The sequence below is a fragment of the Nanorana parkeri genome, unplaced genomic scaffold (assembly GCF_000935625.1).
Source record: "Nanorana parkeri isolate BGI_ZX_2015 unplaced genomic scaffold, ASM93562v1 scaffold2, whole genome shotgun sequence".
Classification (NCBI taxonomy): Eukaryota; Metazoa; Chordata; class Amphibia; order Anura; family Dicroglossidae; genus Nanorana; species Nanorana parkeri.
In genome coordinates, this window is record NW_017306270.1 from 3,803,245 (window position 1) to 3,820,990 (window position 17,746).

The 17,746-nt window shown below is 40.9% G+C and overlaps 1 protein-coding gene across 1 annotated transcript in view; it reads right to left on the reverse strand.

Annotated features, from left to right (window-relative positions):
- Positions 1–17,746, reverse strand: part of ADAM12 (ADAM metallopeptidase domain 12) — a 392,267-nt gene that overhangs the window by 82,415 nt on the left and 292,106 nt on the right. The window contains exon 12 of the mRNA XM_018558790.1: positions 15,553–15,730. Within this exon, the coding sequence (XP_018414292.1) occupies positions 15,553–15,730 (178 nt within the window). The remainder of the gene's footprint in view (positions 1–15,552; positions 15,731–17,746) is intronic.

Genomic DNA, 17,746 nt, shown 5'->3' on the forward strand with positions numbered 1-17,746 from the left:
AGAAAACCTCCGATTGGTCTACCAAATGAAATACGAATTCCGTTAAAGGATTCCGGATCCGAATTTCGGATAAAAAAACAAACTCATCAACTCCAATATATTAACAAAGGTATTTTGCTTTTTAACTTCAATGTAACCAATATTCGTAACGGAACGAAATTCCGTTAACAGAATTTCATATTTCCTGCCTAAATTGTAATGCAACTCTCAGCAGCAGAAGAGAAAACCTCTGATTGGTCAACCAAACGAAATACGAATTCCGTTAACGGATTCCGGATACGAATTTAGTATTTCGGATAAAAAAAAAACTCATCAACTCCAATATTAACAAAGGTATTTTGCTTTTTAACTTCAATATAACGAATGTTCGTAACGGAACAAAATTCCCTCCGTTATTTCCTGCGTGTATTGTAATGCAACCCTCAGCAGCAGCGGATCCGTATTTAAACAAAAAAAATTGTCATGTTGTTCAACCTCATTTACAGGGGTAAGATTAGTTCCCGTTTCAAAGAAATTCGGATCCGAAATTCGTTAACGGAATTTCGTATTTCTGATATAATTCGGAAACTGCAATTAGGATTTCGGATGCTTCCGAATTTACGAATTCCAGGAAAATTCCTACGAATTTCGATTCGTAACGAAACGAATCGCACATGTCTACAATGAAGTTCCAGATCTCCACACTCTACAGGAACCTCTTTTCGGTTCTTCCAACACTGTTGCCCCAAATTTAAAAAAAAGACACTCATTTATGTAAATTTGCAATTTTTTTTTAATATTCAAGCAGCTGCTTTCACTGTCATTTGTAGAAAAAAAACCCCAATGAAACCCCCTGACACTATTGTAAAGTGGTAGCTGTGTCACAATTCAAGTTTATGAAGGAGCATTGGGGTGATTCACAACATGCTGAGGATCTATTTCTAACCTTAGCGGTTACTTTGGACAGTGTAAGGAAGGCCCAGTGTGCTCCAGTACAAGAAGAAAAGCACGGGCACATACATAGATGCCTCTGTACATAGGGTCACCCCCAGTGCACATGCATAATTGTGTATGTAAGCATAAATGTTTCATCAGAACTGGTTTTGGCACCACAAAGTCTATGTAAACTAGAGTGTAACATGGACAGATCGTGGAGTGGTCCTCAGCAAGTTCCTAATAACCTGCATACTGACCTGTTGTTTCCACCTTCCTGTGCATGCCCTGGCTTGCTGCCCTCTGAACCATCTCTGGACCTTTTCTCCCCTTTGTGACTCTTGACTGCGTTTTGGAAACCTGGCTTGTCTACTGGCTGGGCTCATGCCTCCTGCCCAAGTTTAACACTGTTCCTGCATCTGGTTCCAACCCAGTGGACAACAGTCACCTGGTCCACAAATTCAACAGCTGGTACTGCCTGCTGCATTGGCCCTAATGCCAATCTGTGTCCCTACATCCCCTGTTGCACTTCCAGCGTTGTTGGAAAAGAGGTGCAAGAGAAGTCCCCTCTTCTGCTTGGTCTCTACCAGGTACATGACAAACAGTAAGTTGCTGTCCTGCAGGTGGTGAGCTTGTTTGTGGATTGTCATGTTTATTTTGGGGAGTGATGCTGAATACAAAGCCAACATAAAAATGGTTAAATTAACAGTTTGTGGGCTTCCTCCTACATTGCAAAACCATATTGGCGGGCTTAGTTGTTTTACTACTATAGTAGGCCTGTACACATTCAGATTGGGCATTCTAACCCAAGTCAACCCATTTGAAAAAATTAAGGAGAATCTCACCAGTAAGAACACAGACAACAATTAAAACCCAACAGATGTTTAAACCTTCCCTACTGCAGCCTAAATGTAAAATGTGTCTATCTGGGATTTGAACGGCCCCATAATGGGTTTGTGTGTTTATATTACTGTTGTAAGCCATTAAGAAAGTGACAGTGAACTGCATTTACACACCAGACAATAGGCCTATAAGCAATCTTCTGCCAGCACTGTAAAAGAAAAAACTAAATCAGTACCCTGGAGACCTAGTAAGCCAAGTGATCAGGAGATGCGTCTTTTTTTATGTGGATATTTCCACAACCATCTTAGCTAACATAAATCTAACTTTGCCCTGAGCATAAATCCTAGACAGGGCTTTGAATCTTTTTGAGCCCTTACAGAAGGATGAGGTTTCTAATTTTGCATTACTCTTTGAAGAATTGTAAAACACTTTTTCTGGGAAAAAAACGTTTTTTTTCATTAAATTGAGAAGGGTCGGAACCCCTGTTGGATCTATGGCTGCTGTCATATCACCAAGAAAGATGAAGAAGGGAAGTTCTAAATGGGGACACAGGCAGCAGTAAAGACATTTTTTGTGAAAAAGGTAATAAGGGTGAGCATCTATGTGAGTTTTTTTTTCACTGCTGTCCCGAAATAACAAATTTCTCTTTACAACTTGTCTTGGTGACAGATGTTAAACAACAATAAAAACCTGTTTCGGTGATTCACCGATTCTGACTATACCCAATACAGTAAATAATTAACTTGTGGTGATTTGTGCCAGCTTTGAGTCCCTATGATTACCCATTATCTTTAAGCCCGGAAGAAGTGGGAGGTCCTTGAGCCTCCAAAACACTTTTGGCTGTTGTGTGTTGTGGTTTGTAAAACAATACTATTAAAAACTGTCAATTTGGTGCATTAATTACACGTATATCTTTAAATCTTGAACCCTTGAGGGACAGCTACCCCCACACTATCCTTATTTTTTTTTTCTAGCCTCAAAAATAACTATACACATTGCATAGGACTTGAGGATGCCGAGGGACATACCATCACTGGAGCGGAGAAGAAGGGAGGTTCCACAGCCGGCCGGCTCGGAGTGTCAGGGGAGTATATCTATGCAATATTTTGAACCTACCCAGTGGAGAAGCCCCAGTGCAAGGGTTAATAATAATTTTACCCGATGTTCTGCTTTAAGTCTGTTAATTTTAAACTACTGTAGCTTCCCACAGGTCAGAAACAGACATGAGACCTTAAATCTTGTAGAAAAAAAGTAGAATATGGCAGAAACAGAAAAAAAAAATATCCAAAACAAAAAGGCAAAAATAAAGCGTGCAAAAAAAACAAACTTTAAGAATGAATGTTCTGTAGGGATGAAAGGTACCTCATGCAAAACACGCTAGAGGTCTGATTTATTACATGAAAAGGAAATGAGCACACATTGATGTAAACTGCAACAAATCCTGTGTTACCTTTCTTTTAATGAATAATTAAACAGGTTTTTTGATTGGTCACCATGGGCAGCAGCGTCATTTGGGTGCTCATTTTCTTTTCTCCAGTTTAAATAAATCAGCCACTATGTTATTGTTGTAACACGCAAAGCCGCACAGACCACATAGAACGCATCCACCTTCCTGAAGAACACGAACAAAAAATGTAATATAAGGTGCACAGATACACAGATAAAAACGTGTCAAATACACGGCATAAAAAACATGGCATAAAAAACAGCGACTTAACACATATCCTTTTTATATACGGATGTGTGAATAGGCCCTTAAAGTCTTTGTTATTCCAGATGAGTACATACCACCAGGGGTTTCTATGGCGGCTTTAAAGAGTTACTAAAAAATATAGCTGAACAGAAATTTTTATAGCAAACTTGAAAAGCAATGTTTATTTACAGGACTCCGCTGAGCATTATTTACATCTAAACTTAGTGCAAAAAAAAAAGTCAAACCAGATGCTGATGTATAAAAATGATAATATAGAAAAATCGGTCAAGTTAGTTATTCTGTAGTTATCAAGTAGGCTGTTCGAAAACAAGTAATGTGGTTGGTTGCGGTGAGCAACAGATGCTTCCTCTATTGTTCCTCGCTCTTCTTTTTTTATGTTCCCCATCACTTAAAGTAGCCCTGAAGTCAAAACCTTTTTTTTTGTTTGTTTTAGTTTTGGATAGGGCATGGGAAGGTAATGACCCCTGTTTTTTTTTTGTTTTTTTTTTGTTTTTTTTTTGTTTTTTTTTAGCCATCAAGTCCCATTAGGGAGATTTCCCTTCCAATGCCTGTCTGACAGACCCAACAGGAAGTGAGAGAAAATCCATTCAAAGAGAGGGAAATCCTTGGTGGTCAGCAGGGCCACTGGAAGATTTCCCAACTTATCTTGTGCTGGTGACAATCTTCTTTTCCTTTCAGTGATAATTGTCACCAGAACAAATAGAGAGAATGAATCTCCCTAAAGCTGGCCATACATTTATAGATGATCTATTTCTATCAGCCTATGGGCAGGTGGAAAAAGTGCAACAGATTCCCCCATGTACACTAAACTGTGTGCATGGAGGAATCTCCCACTGGGCCAAGCAAGTATCTTGCTAGTCGGCCCCACTCGCTGTCAAAGTGCCTGAACAATCTGATTGGATGCAGGCATTGTTCAGGTATTTTGAGAGCCAGCGGGGCCAACTAGCAAGATACTGAAGCTTGCATCCAAATGTACAGGTTGAGGACACGGCACTGACTTTAATGCGTTTCACAGACTACCATGTCTGCTTCCTCAGGAAGTGCATATCAAGCAGACATGGTAGTCCACAAAACGTGTTGAAGCCAGGGCAGTGTCCTCAACCCGTAGGTTTGCATGCAAGTTAGTGAACAATATTTTGTCATACAATGTTATCATATATGATGTTGATCTGAGGGGAATAGAACACTAAGCGGGACTTCTATCCATGTATACAAGGGGATTTAGATATCCTCTGACCAGCTTTCAGGTTGCTCTCTTTGTGATCAGTCACAATAGTCTCTGTAGTAAAGCTCTCTTAACTGCTTAGTTAGGCTTCCCTTTGCCTAAAGGCTACAAATATGCAATTTGGATATTTTGCTTTAAAAAAGTCATGTGACGAAACGCGGCAAAAGGTCAGATTTGTTTGGCATATTGGATGTGTCAGTTGCTATTTTTGAGAGTTTTTATCCATTGTCCGGCCGGCTGAAGGCTTTTAAACTTTTATGTGAGTTGCTATTTTTTCATAAATATTATTGTCTTTTGTAATGCACCATGAGGGGTTTCTTTTGTTCCAAATCAATAAAAACATCCCCGGGATTTTGAGAGAGGGACCGCTGAACCGTGCACAGGAGAGCCGTTACTAGCTCTGAAGGACAGCTGAGAATAGCGACGGTGCTGTGGGAGAGAGACGTCTCCTGATTTACGGACTGTGTCGGGGGAGAGTGAGGTCTTCCGTGCGAGGGGAGTGTACACCAGAGAAATATCCTTCGTTATCCTTTCTGAGGGGCTATATTTACACACGGCATCTGGTGAGTACCCAACGCTTGGGGGGCTGCTGGATCAACTTCCTTATCTTTCTTTTTACAGCTAATAACTTTGCTTATGGAACACTGTGACCTTTCCACTGATAATTGAGAATTCACCCTGGGACTGTTATTTATTATCAACCTACAACTGATATTATTTTTTTCACTGTTACGTGTGATTATTTGTGCTGATTGCTATTAAGTTTCAGCTTACCACTGATTATATTTATTGTTTGTTACAATTACACCTTACGCCTTTCACAAGCTACACTGTTTGATATATTTTTTCACGGTTAACTTGTTGCTAGGACACCTTAGTTCATTCAGTTTAGTTTTGTATCTGAACCTTTTATCTATTGATATCACTTCGTTTTTTCCACTCATTATTCCACTTTTATTAGATTGTGCTTACTCATTTTCTATGTTAGACCATCACTATATATTCCTTTGTTTGTATTTCACCTTTAGCGCTGTGTCATTTTTTATATTTAAATTTGGATATGAGCACAGACTATTTTTTTGGTTTTCATTCAGTATCAACAAGGTTTTGTGCTTCCTATGCTTACTCTGAATACAGGCAGTCCCCAAGTTACATACATGCGACTTACATACGACTCTTACTTACAAACGGAGGCCATTACAGCATGAGATCCCAGGCTGCAGCCAAAGCGTACCGCGCAGCATTCCAGTAGTTGTAATGCTATCGCGCTCGTGCCGATGAGGAGTGCCCGCCTTTTTGGGTCTGGTTCGTAGTACTGTACGTACATTACAGGAAGTTGGCTCTTTTTAGACATGCAGACGAGGGGTGCCCACCTCTTCTTCCGGGTCACTGTGAGGTTTTTACTGCTGTCTGTATCCTCATTAGAAAGATTTAATCTCACTTCCTGTCCTTGAGACAACAGGAAGTGAGAGGAAATCTACCCCTAGGAAGGGAAATTCACTCCTGTAAAGGTTATTATGGGGAAAAAAGGGTCTCCACTGAAGCTTTATTGCCAATCCTTGTTTCCATGACAACCCAAAATTCTCAAAATTCAATTGTCACAGTGACAGAAAGTGAGGTAAAATCTTCTGAACAGGGGCACACACACAGCAAAACAAACGTTACATGGGGTTAACCCTTCACTATGCTATCCAAAACGAAAAAAACATTTTGGGCTGACGTTACATACAAATTCAACTTAAAAACAAACCTACAGACCCTATCTTGTTCGGAACCCGGGGACTGCCTGTATACGGTATGAATGATCACACCACAGCTTGCTATGTAAATATAAAGCTTTTTGGCCCAATATTTCTCCTCTGAAAAACCTAATGCATGTTTATTTCAACATGCATTTGACCCCTATTATAAAATGGTGCTCTGGCTTCAAAGAGACTTCCTATGCCCGCCTTACAACTGCAGAAATGGCCGTGAGATTTTAAAAGAAACCCCAACTTGCCAGGTTCCTTAGTACAGGCAGGACAAGTTCAGCCAGAAAGAGAGTCACAGGGCTGTTTGGAAATAAATACCCATTAGGAGTGTTCTATATCAGTCGGAATGCGTCTCCAAATGCTAATCACTATACAAGGGTTTTGTGTCATGTAAGTCAATTTCACCTGCTGTTTTCTCAAATGCTTTTGGCAGAAGCAACAGATACAAATGTTCCTGAGCTCCAGTAACAAGTGATCGCTAACATTCCAAAGCTGCAACAGGGAAGATAACTGAATTACGGACACAGCTGCAAGATCTGGCTCCTCAGTATTATTGACTTTCAGCCCCCATTCACACTTACGACCTGCGACATCAGGCATCGCATTTGTGCAAGTTTTTGTGCGTTTGCTGTGTGTAATACGTAGGGAAGTACGATCTGTTTAATAAGCTGCCCCATATGTGCTAAAGAAGCTCATGTACATTCTTGAGCTTTGCACGTTTTTTTTAACCACGTTTCTTGTGCATCTTGTTTGGCACCTTTGGGGTACCCTACACTACACTTGTGTGAATGCGGGCTAAAAGAAAGCTCATCACATTTGGGCATTTTCAAACATTCAAATAGTCAATTTTAAATGATAATAATACGGGCTTGTTTATGAAGGATTTATATTTACTACTTTATACAGCTTCCCTTTGTCCGCACCATATTTTTAGCTGGGGTGTGTGAGGTCAGGCAGCTGACAGACAGCAATGATCACACCTCAGATGACCTCCGACTCCTGCACTCTGTGCTTTACTTAGTCCTGCCCCTGCACTCTGTGCTTTACATACTCATGACCCTTGAACTCTGTGCTTTACATACTCCTGACCCCTGAACTCTGTGCTTTACTTAGTCCTGCCCCTGCTCTCTGTGCTTTACATACTCATGACCCTTGAACTCTGTGCTTTACTTAGTCCTGCCCCTGCTCTCTGTGCTTTACATACTCATGACCCTTGAACTCTGTGCTTTACTTAGTCCTGCCCCTGCTCTCTGTGCTTTACATACTCATGACCCTTGAACTCTGTGCTGTACATACTCCTGACCCCTGCACTCTGTGCGTTACATACTATTGACCCCTGCACTCTGTGCGTTACATAGTCTTGACCCCTGCACGCTGTGCTTTACTTACTCCCCTGCACGCTGTGCTTTACTTACTCCCCTGCATGCTGTGCTTTACTTACTCCCCTGCAGGCTGTGCTTTACTTACTACCCTGCAGGCTGTGCTTTACTTACTCCCCTGCACGCTGTGCTTTACTTACTCCCCTGCACTCTGTGTTTACTTACTCTTGACCCCTGCACATCTTCTTTACTTATTTTTGACCTCTGCAATCCTTGAATTACTTATTTCTTGCAGAATTCTTTTTGTGTTCACCGCAAAACTCATGTATAGAGAGATACAGCTGTTGACTAAAAGATCAGTCAGAACCAGCAGATTATAGTGCCATCTGCAGAAGTATGATTCTAGGTACAAATAAAGAAAACCTGATAGACAGCTCCTTCTAGTTGCCTAACCCCACAACATTCAGAAAGAGTTAGCTAGTAGAACGCAGTAGAAGAAATCAAACAACATTGGCAATAGGCCAACACAATCAATAAACAATTGGTGGGAGCTTTGTCTCTTAATGAACTCAGAGAAATGAATTTTACCGAACATTCTATTTTCTTTATCATTTATTACAGACACAGCCATTAATCAATAAAGTAATCAGAATTAGTAGAATTTCCACAAGAAGTACTCAAAATGAGGGTCGGGCAAAATATACTGACTCTTTTGACTTGTTTAGACCACTAGAGAGAGCTGTTCCCATTAATTGCTTTTTATTTGCACCTAGTGTTCCACTTCTGCAGATGGTACTATAACCCAATGGCTTTAAATTGATCTTTTTGAGCAGCAGCTGTGTCTCCTAATGAATTATAAAGAAAGATTACATTTGCCTGGATGCATCATAGTAGCCAAAGTGTTTTAGAAGTGCACTAAATTGTTAAAAAGGAACTTTTAACTTGAGAAACCTGCCCTTGCTGTCCTCACCGTTAGAAACTGCTAGTTGTTTGGCTGTCATATTGACCTTTTTTAAATTTAAAGCTGAACTCCGGGCACAAAAAAATGTAATTTAAATATATTCTTCAATAGCCACAACAGATATAAATCCACTCTGCGTGCACCAAATGCCTTTGAAAGTCCAGTTAGTACCTTGTATAGTTAGCCCTGGCATCACCGATATGCTGCATATAGCTTGTGCAGAGCTGTGGGAGGGACCCAGCAGGCATCACCCACTACAGTCTGCCTGCAGAAAAATACAGTAGGGGGGCGGATACAAGACCAGCCACCCCGCACAAATAGAGAGAGAAGCAGTGCCTGATCTTTATTACAGGAAGCTCCTGCACAGAGGCAATGTTTCACACTGGATTACTGCACAGATCTGGAATAAATACACAAAGCTCACCGAGATTCAAGGAAGAATACACATGGCTCTTGTATTTAGACAATATTTGCTTATTATGGAGTTCAGTTTTAAAACTCTCACTCAGTAAAATGTGCAGATAACCTCTGAATGACTTTCCTGATCTGAAAACCTGCTGCGTTACATGCAGGGCCGTAACTACCGATTACGGGGCCCCACAGCAAAAATGTGACCTTTTGACCTTTCTCTGATTATCTTACTTTTTTTGGAATCTGTTTGGATTATTTCAATGCTTTTTTGGATTGCACTCATACTAATTCTGTGAAGCTGATCTTTTGATGATTCGTTTGAACAAGTGGGAAGCATACTACAGCCTGCACCCAGAATGTGGACTGATCGCAGCGGAACTTAGAATGGAGTGGTGAGTCTATGGAGCTTTCTTGAATACATAAGCAATTATTTGCAGAATGTTTTTTTTTCCACCTGCCAGGAGTTTTGTTTTAAGAGCTGTCACACAATAGCCGGAGTTCGTTGCTGAGTCAGAGAACAATGACTGAGCCACTGAGAATTACAGAACACCGCTAAAGCATGATCTACAAAGAGAATGTTCTACCATCAGCATTCAGCTGGGTATTTTGTACTCACCACAAGAGGGAAACCCCTCCATTCCTCCTAATTCATACCATTTAAGTGCTTCAAGATGGCCAGTGAAGGCAGAGCCAAGAAAAAGGGTTATGCCTCTCTGAATATACATCATTTACTAACATCTAAAATTTGTTTTCAGAATTTCAGCCCGGGTAAATAATGCCGCTCAGTTTTCGGGAGAGGTTTATCTCATTACTGTTACTTACAAGTTATCCATTACTGGATTGCTTTTTATATGCTCAGTTTATGCACTGCCCATACTGAATAACATGCTGGGCCAATAGTTACCATTAAAGCTGAACTCCAGAATAACCAAATTATTGTCTAAATACAAGAGTCATCTGTATTCCTCCTTAAATCTTGATGGGCTTTGTGTATTTCTTCCAGATCTGTGCAGTAATCCCGTGTGAAACTTTGCCTCTGTGCAGGATCTTCCTGTAATAAAGACCTGTCACTGCTGCTCTCTCTCATTTTGCAGGCTGACTGGTCTTGTCCTTGCCTCCTCCTGTAGTTTTCTGCAGGCATCCTGTAGTGGGTGGTGCCTGCTGGGTCCCTCCCACAGCTCTGCACTGGCTATATGCAGCATATCGCTGATGTAACTTCTACTTTTACAAAGTAATACGTGAATTTGCAAAGGCATTTGGCTCACACAAAGTTGGTTTACATCCCTTGTGGGTATTACAGAAAATTGAATAAAAGTTTTGTGTCTGGAGTTTATCTTTAAAGTGACACTGAACTTTGGAGTTAAATCTTAAAAATACATTCAAGTACCTTAACTTTTAACAAAATCTCATTTGTGTATGACTCGGATCCTCAAATCATCTCTGAATTGGTGCTGACACTGGCCTTCCTTCTGGAGGGGGGCTACTTTTGTTCCCCATGGTCCCTGTGGGTGTTGTAGAGTAGCCACCGCTCCAAGCTCGCTCCCGTGATGGACTACAATCTCAATACAGGATAGTAAAAATAAACATGAGATTGTAGTCCAATACGGGAGTGAGCTTAGAGTGGTGGCTACTCTACAACACCCACAGGGACCATGGGGAACAAAAGTAGCCACCCTCCAGAAGGAAGGACAGTGTCAGCACCAATTCAGAGATGATTTGAGGACCAACAGCCAAGTGACTCAAAAAATATAAATTTTTGTTAATAGTTAAGGTACTTGAATGTATTTTTATGATTTAAGTTCTGAGTTTACTGTCACTTTAATTATTTTTAAAAAGCAAACAAAAGGAACCGCGGGTAAAGGCCATAAACACATAATCGAACTAGTTTATATGCTAGGTCATGCTGCCCAAGCAATTACTTGTACGTGTCCAACTGACCCCACCCTGGCCTGGCAGCCCTTCAGAGATTAGAAACTATACAAAGCCTTTCTCCTGTATAATAATACAGGACACACAGAGACCCTCGCCAGAAATTAACTTTCTCCATCATTTTCTAGTTCACAAGTTCACAGACATATTCTCACGTTGCTAACCCCATTGAAAGAAAATTGAAATTGATATTTTCACTGGTCTTCCAATAGAGCCTGAAAATTATGTTGCTCAGTGAACGCAGCAAGAAAAACCTCGGAAGATTCCTGGAAAGACACATGTAAATTACAAACCAAAGCTTAAAAATCAAGGGCGAGGGGGCGGCTGTACTGAGGGATTGGATAAATGTATCTATTTATAATTGAAAAGTGTTTTTTGCGGAAATCCTAACACTAAGGGGCATGTGACAAAAAAGAAAATTCACAAACATTTCATAAAAAAAGATAGGTAATATGTTCGAAAAAGTGGGGTGTTTTCTGATGCACGGGTGCACAGTTCAGAAAGATGAATACAAGTGAGAGAAGGCTGAAATGTCATGATTACAAAACATACTCTTTTAGTTTCAATAAAGGAACGGAGGGTTAAACCTTTGCCGGTGTTCCCACTAGTGAAATTTCCTCAGACTTCCTGTTTGGTCACAGATACAGAAAATGGGATAAAAACCTCTCCAACAGGAACACATATAATGTATTTTTTTTTTAGTAGATGGGCAAAGAACTAAACCTAGGGCTGCACAGGCAACCAGATCTCTTTACTGTTGAGGTTTTTTACATTTAACCCAACAATATTCATTTGTAGATTCTGGATAGAGTTACATTTTCTCTTATTTGTGACCCCCCTGGGGAGCTTTTCCCTCACTTCCTGTTTCTGTGATACCAGTAAAAAAAAAAAAAAATGGGTCGTTACCGGGACAGCAAGGCACAGACAGGGGGGTCTGTGCCTTGCATGCTACTTACATGTGCACACACACAGGGCCGGATTTATTCTCTCTGCTGCCCCAATGCCAGGTTCCTCAAGGCGCTCCCCTGTATGCAGGCTGCATACAAGTGACCTTGGCAACCTCACTGAGATCACTTGTACAAAACAAGCGGCAGCTTCCCCGCTGTACATTAAGCCCTGCTTGCCCAAAGCCGGGCTAAATAAAGAAAACAACTACCCGCTCGGCGCCCGGAACCGCATGTCCCGGGTGTTGGGAGATAGGAATTCCACACACCTGCTGCCGCTCTAGTCCCTGCTGCCCCAAGGCCGGGAATCGGTTGGCCTTGTGGGAAATCTGGCCCTGCACCCACTGGAGAGATTACCAATCACTTTCTGTCCCGACAGTAAGGGAGGGCAAAACTTCCCAATAGGGAATTTTTTTCTGTTCTTGCCTCAGGCGCAAAAGCAGCTAGCTACCGCTCTGCACAAATGACTAAACCTTTACCACTATCCAGTTTTGGCTATAGTCCCTCTTTAAAATCAGGAAGCAGGGTAAATTTTAAGTGCTTGTTTTTGCATACCTGTACAAAACATTTACGCATTAACCAAGTTAGAATCTTCTTACCTTTCATATTCTGCAGGAATGCATAAGAGAAAAAAAGAAGAGAGAGAGTTCTGTATAAGAAGCCATACTGGTGCTATAACTTATTGGCCAGCCACCAATGTGCACTTCTCTCATCAGTTACATGAGAGGCAAAAGATCCATGTTATTCTTGTTGTGATCCTCATACTAACACTTTTATACCCCACCTAAATATCCTGAAAAATTAACTGAAATTGCAAATTAAAAAAGTATAATGTACAGTACTCAACTGTGTTACACTTGCACTACTGTGATTCGAATTCCCTTACCCCACTTAGGAACACTAAGCAAAGAGGAAAGAATGAACTTTAAAATAAGGCTCCCTTTACATCAGCTCATTGCAGATAATGTACATAGTTACATAGTGCAGGTTGAAAAAAGACACATGTCCATCGAGTTCAACCTATAGAGATATTTTGAAAAAAAAAAAAGCCTGAACAGAACGCTGTGTCCCCAATTACCCCCTGTTGATCCAGAGGAATGCAAAAAAAAAAACCTATAAAGCATGGTTCAATTTGCTCCAACAGGGGATAAAAAAAAGTTCTTCCTGATCCCATAAGGTAATCGGATATTTGGATATCAACAATCTCTGATGCTTAATATACCTATAAAAACTCAATATCCAGTAATATTCTGTGCATTTAGGAATACATCCAGATTTTTTTTAAATGTACAGTATTTGCACATTATACCCAACCTGCCAATTCTGAATGGGCTACCAACACCCCAAAAAGAACATTAAAAATTGCACATGCAGCATTATATCCAATGTACCACCTCACAAAGAATGTTGATATCTGTGCGATGTGGTAAAAGAGAACGCAAGTACATTGCAGTACAATGCCTAGGTGCCTTGGATGCCATTCAAAATGGCTGGAAAGGCGATACACTGATCGCAGTAAATATTTAAAGCTAGTTTAGCAGTTTACTTTGATCACGCTCTCTCTGGTGTTCAATGGGCCTTGATTTAGCCCTTTGGGGTAAAAAAAAAATCTTACAATTTGTGGAAAAATAGTTAAAAAGGATCATCTATCTGCCAACCTGGAAGGAGAAAGGCAAATTTGTAATCAGACTGTTCATGTACATCTAATGCCTCTAGCCTGTTCCAAGGAAGTTGTACATCTGGGTAAAAAGAAAAAAAGAAATGCAGTGAATCTTTGTAATACTTGCACATTTCCCCATGTTGATTGTTTCTTTCAAAAGGCGGCAAGTACAGAAAAATACCTGTTGATCTTGCTAGAGATTTAGTGAGCTTCTCACTTCCTGTAATCAACAGAAAACATTGCTTCTGCTGCACTAAAATGCCATGCAGTGTTGTCAAACCTGTGTGAGTCTTCCCCTGTTGGACTACAGAACATCTCCTCCTCGTATCCATACCATAAGGAGGATGCGTTCTGTAGTCGAGCAGGGAAGAACTGGCAACACTGCTTGGGATTTAAAGGAGTTGTAAAGTCCCAGCATATCCTCTCCTGTTACAATATTATAATAGGAATACATATGAGAGTATCAAAGCTTGACAAAAATCACTTTCATGTAGTGAGTGCTGCTTTCTGACACCCCATTACTTTCATCAACTTCCTGGATTCCCAGCGTGCTTTCCATCTCTTTGCCTGCTGCTTGATATGATGCAATCTCCATTTCTCATGACTTCAAATCCCATCATGCATTGCTTCCAGCAAGCAATGATGATGTTACATTGTGGAAAGTTCAGATGTTAAAGTGACATTAAACCCTCAGATTTTTTAACATAAAACAATACTGTAATGTGTGCCTTACTGTAATTAATGGTTGTTTCCCTTCTCTTTGCTGCTCTTCCTTTTAAATCCTTCTCTCTTCTCATGCTGGGCAGAACTTCTGTTTTGCAGCAGACTGCCTTGTCTCTGGAATGGATACATGGTGTCTGTGTGAAGGTTCACAACCTGAGCCAGCACTACAGGAAGAGGCACTCAGCTGCAAAGGGAAGTTCTCCCCAAGCATGAGAAGAGATAAGGATTTAAAAGGAAGAGCAGCAAAGAGAAGGGAAACAACCATTAATTACAGTAAGGCACACATTACAGTATTGTTTTATGTTAAAAAATCTGAGGGTTTAATGTCACTTTAAGTTGTAGCTCAGACAGCAGGCTTAGTTAGAGAGGTGACACAAGGAACTACATATTCAAAGGGCCGTGAGCGAAACTGGGCCAGTGCACTGAGGAAGTGCATCCTTTGGACATCTTCAATACGTTTACAAGCTTCCAGATGGATCTGGTTATTAGGAGTGGGATAGACCTTATGGAAATTCAATACAGAAATTCAGATTTATTTTTCGTTTTTGAACATAGATACCCTTTAGGTGCAGCAAAGGCAGAGTTGTCAGCTCACTACAGGAAGTTATGTGCTCTCTGGCAGGATCAGCAGGTAATTTTCTGTACTAGTATTGCTTTCAGAGAAGCAAAACATGGCCAAATGTGGGTATACTGTAGAAATGTACTGAATATGTTGATTTGATTTTGCCTAAACATACACTTATATGTATGGTAACTTCTGTAGTAACAATGTGCTGTAGCCCAGTTTATTTAGGCTAATGAATGCTGCGTTCTGACCACCTGTTCAGGCTAACGGCACACCACTGCGTTTTGCATGATGTCATGAAATAAAAGCAATGTTGTATATTTCTACTGTGTGGCTATTTTACTTCAGCAATCTGATGCGCGCATACTGGCTTGTTCAAAATTGTGCAAGTATTATCTATACAAAATGCAGTTGCCCGACGCAACCAACCAAATTCCAGTTTACTACAGTCAGATGAGTAAAATGCGACCATCGATAGGTTGCAATGGGTTACTGCACATTGCACACTTCTCTTTCACGTACTAAATAAGCTTGATGGAATGGATTTTCCAGTACAATGCCGCCAATTTGTACACAGCTTGTTCTACTCTCTTACTTCTGGTTCTCCGCAATCACACTGTTCTCCTTCTTCAACGTATCCGTTTCCACACTTCTTTTCTCCAAATGATTCTGTAACTTCGGGCATGTTGTAGAGACACATGCCCACTCCCTTTTCCAGGCTGCTGTCCAAGTCCTTCTTGCTGCAGCTGCTGAACACTGTGGGGAATGGGTATCTGCAAAGGAGCACAGCCAAGGCAAAAGCTCCGTCAGTCAGATGTGTGCAAACAACATATCCTTTAATAATTCTCTTTTTACAAAGCCCTGAGCACCAACCAGCCAGCAGCCCAATGCACTCCAGACCCTGATTTACCCCAGCCACTTGATAGGACAGCAAGGACATCACAGAAAAGGGACTACGCTGGCTTCCTGTAGGCTTTCCAGTCTTTCTCCCTTGAAGGGGTATGTGTGGCTAATATTTTATTCCTTACACAAACACAATTTTTCGCTATTACAGTGCCAAAGCGTGCCTCTCTCATGATTATATTATGTCTGGATACAGACCAGCTGGCAAGCAAGATGCAGGCCTTGTTCTCTCCCCATAGACAGCGAAAAGACTATATATTCATCACCGCTCGGCAGCGCGGCAATAACTCAACCACATGACAAGTCAAAGGCAAGCCGTTAATGAGTTCGTACTGTAGTCACCTGCAATTAGAGTGCACGGAGGCAAAATGTACATGAAATACTGCTGGAACGGAAAGCTGCTTCCACGATGACTGCTCTGCTAGGCTGGGAGACTTTAGTCACTCTTCGAGATAAATTATCATTAATTAATGAAGAAATTAGCTTGAGAGAAAAAACATAGGGGGTCTATGATACAGCGATTGTCAGCACATAAGACTGTAGTGCTGGAAAAGGGCAAAAACAGGGGAGAGGCGTAATAAGGGTTTAAACTGCTAAAACAGACTGACGGAGGACAGTGAAGCATGGTTTCGATCACTACCAGGTCTCATCCATGCAGTGGAAACACAACACAGAGCAAGGAAAGGCAGGGCAAGGCAAATACATATAATGGGGCTGCCAGAAATATCAATAAAGAAACCTCACTCATTTTAAAATGCATGTCCGTGCATTACCCAATTGTACCTTCAAACCTCCCTCTTGCACTCTAAGGCATATCCCAGGATTACATTTTTAAGTTTTTGTTTCAAATAATTTTTATTGAAGTAAAGCGAAAGAAGAATTTGGAACAATAAACGAAGTGCAGCTGCATATCAAAAGATACAATGTAACAACAAAATTATGAACATAGGTTGAAAGGGCAAGGCCACGAGTTTTATTTTTTTTACCTTGTTCCTGTAGTGAGAAAAAGCTTTCATTGTTACCCTGGACCTTCATCACCAGGCTTCCTAATAGGCAACTGGTGGAAGCTCAGTTCCTATAGACATTGGCACAACTCAGAACTACATCTCCCAAGAGCACTTCTGCTACACACAGCCTGTAGGCAGGCTGTTGGGAGTCAAGGCAGCACCACTAGAAATCACTAGACATAAAGAAATCAATGCATGCACATGGAGTAGGACGGGGGGCGGGGGGATGGCAGAGGGGTAGTAGCTAGAGCTGATCGTGCTGCCTGGGATTTAAGGGCAGCTGAGGCACTATGTTCTGATCCCAAACTAGAAGTTAGGAGCACACTGCATTTCTGGCAGAACTACAGGTATTGTTCTGTCTGTGCCACATTTGTAAAGGAAGATAACATGGGGAAATGTGCATGTTTTGCAGAAATGTAGTGACTGAGTATGCTATTTTTTTTGCCCAGGCATACACTTTAATGTGAGTCTCAATACTGATACCTGTATAATTTTAAAAGAACAAAAACAAACTGATATGTACTCAATATTATATTCACTGCAGTCTAACATTAAGTGTGCTATGTACTAGACATGTGCACCAGCAAAAAAATGTGTTTAGTTTAGTTTCGTTTTGCATATTTCGTTTTTCGGATTTGGGTCCACAATTAAATTCATTTCGGGATTCGGACGAAATTCGTTAGCTGTAGTCCGGTCGAAATTTTGTTTATTGGACGAAATTTCCTTAGCAGCAAAGTGACATTAGAATTTTTTTTTTTTTTTACAGTCTGAAGAAGATGAGAAAAAAAAAAAGCGTGAGGTCCCCCTCCAATTCATACCAGACCCTTTAGGTCTGGTAGGAATGTTAGGAGGGACCCTCCCCCAAGTTAAAAAAAAAAA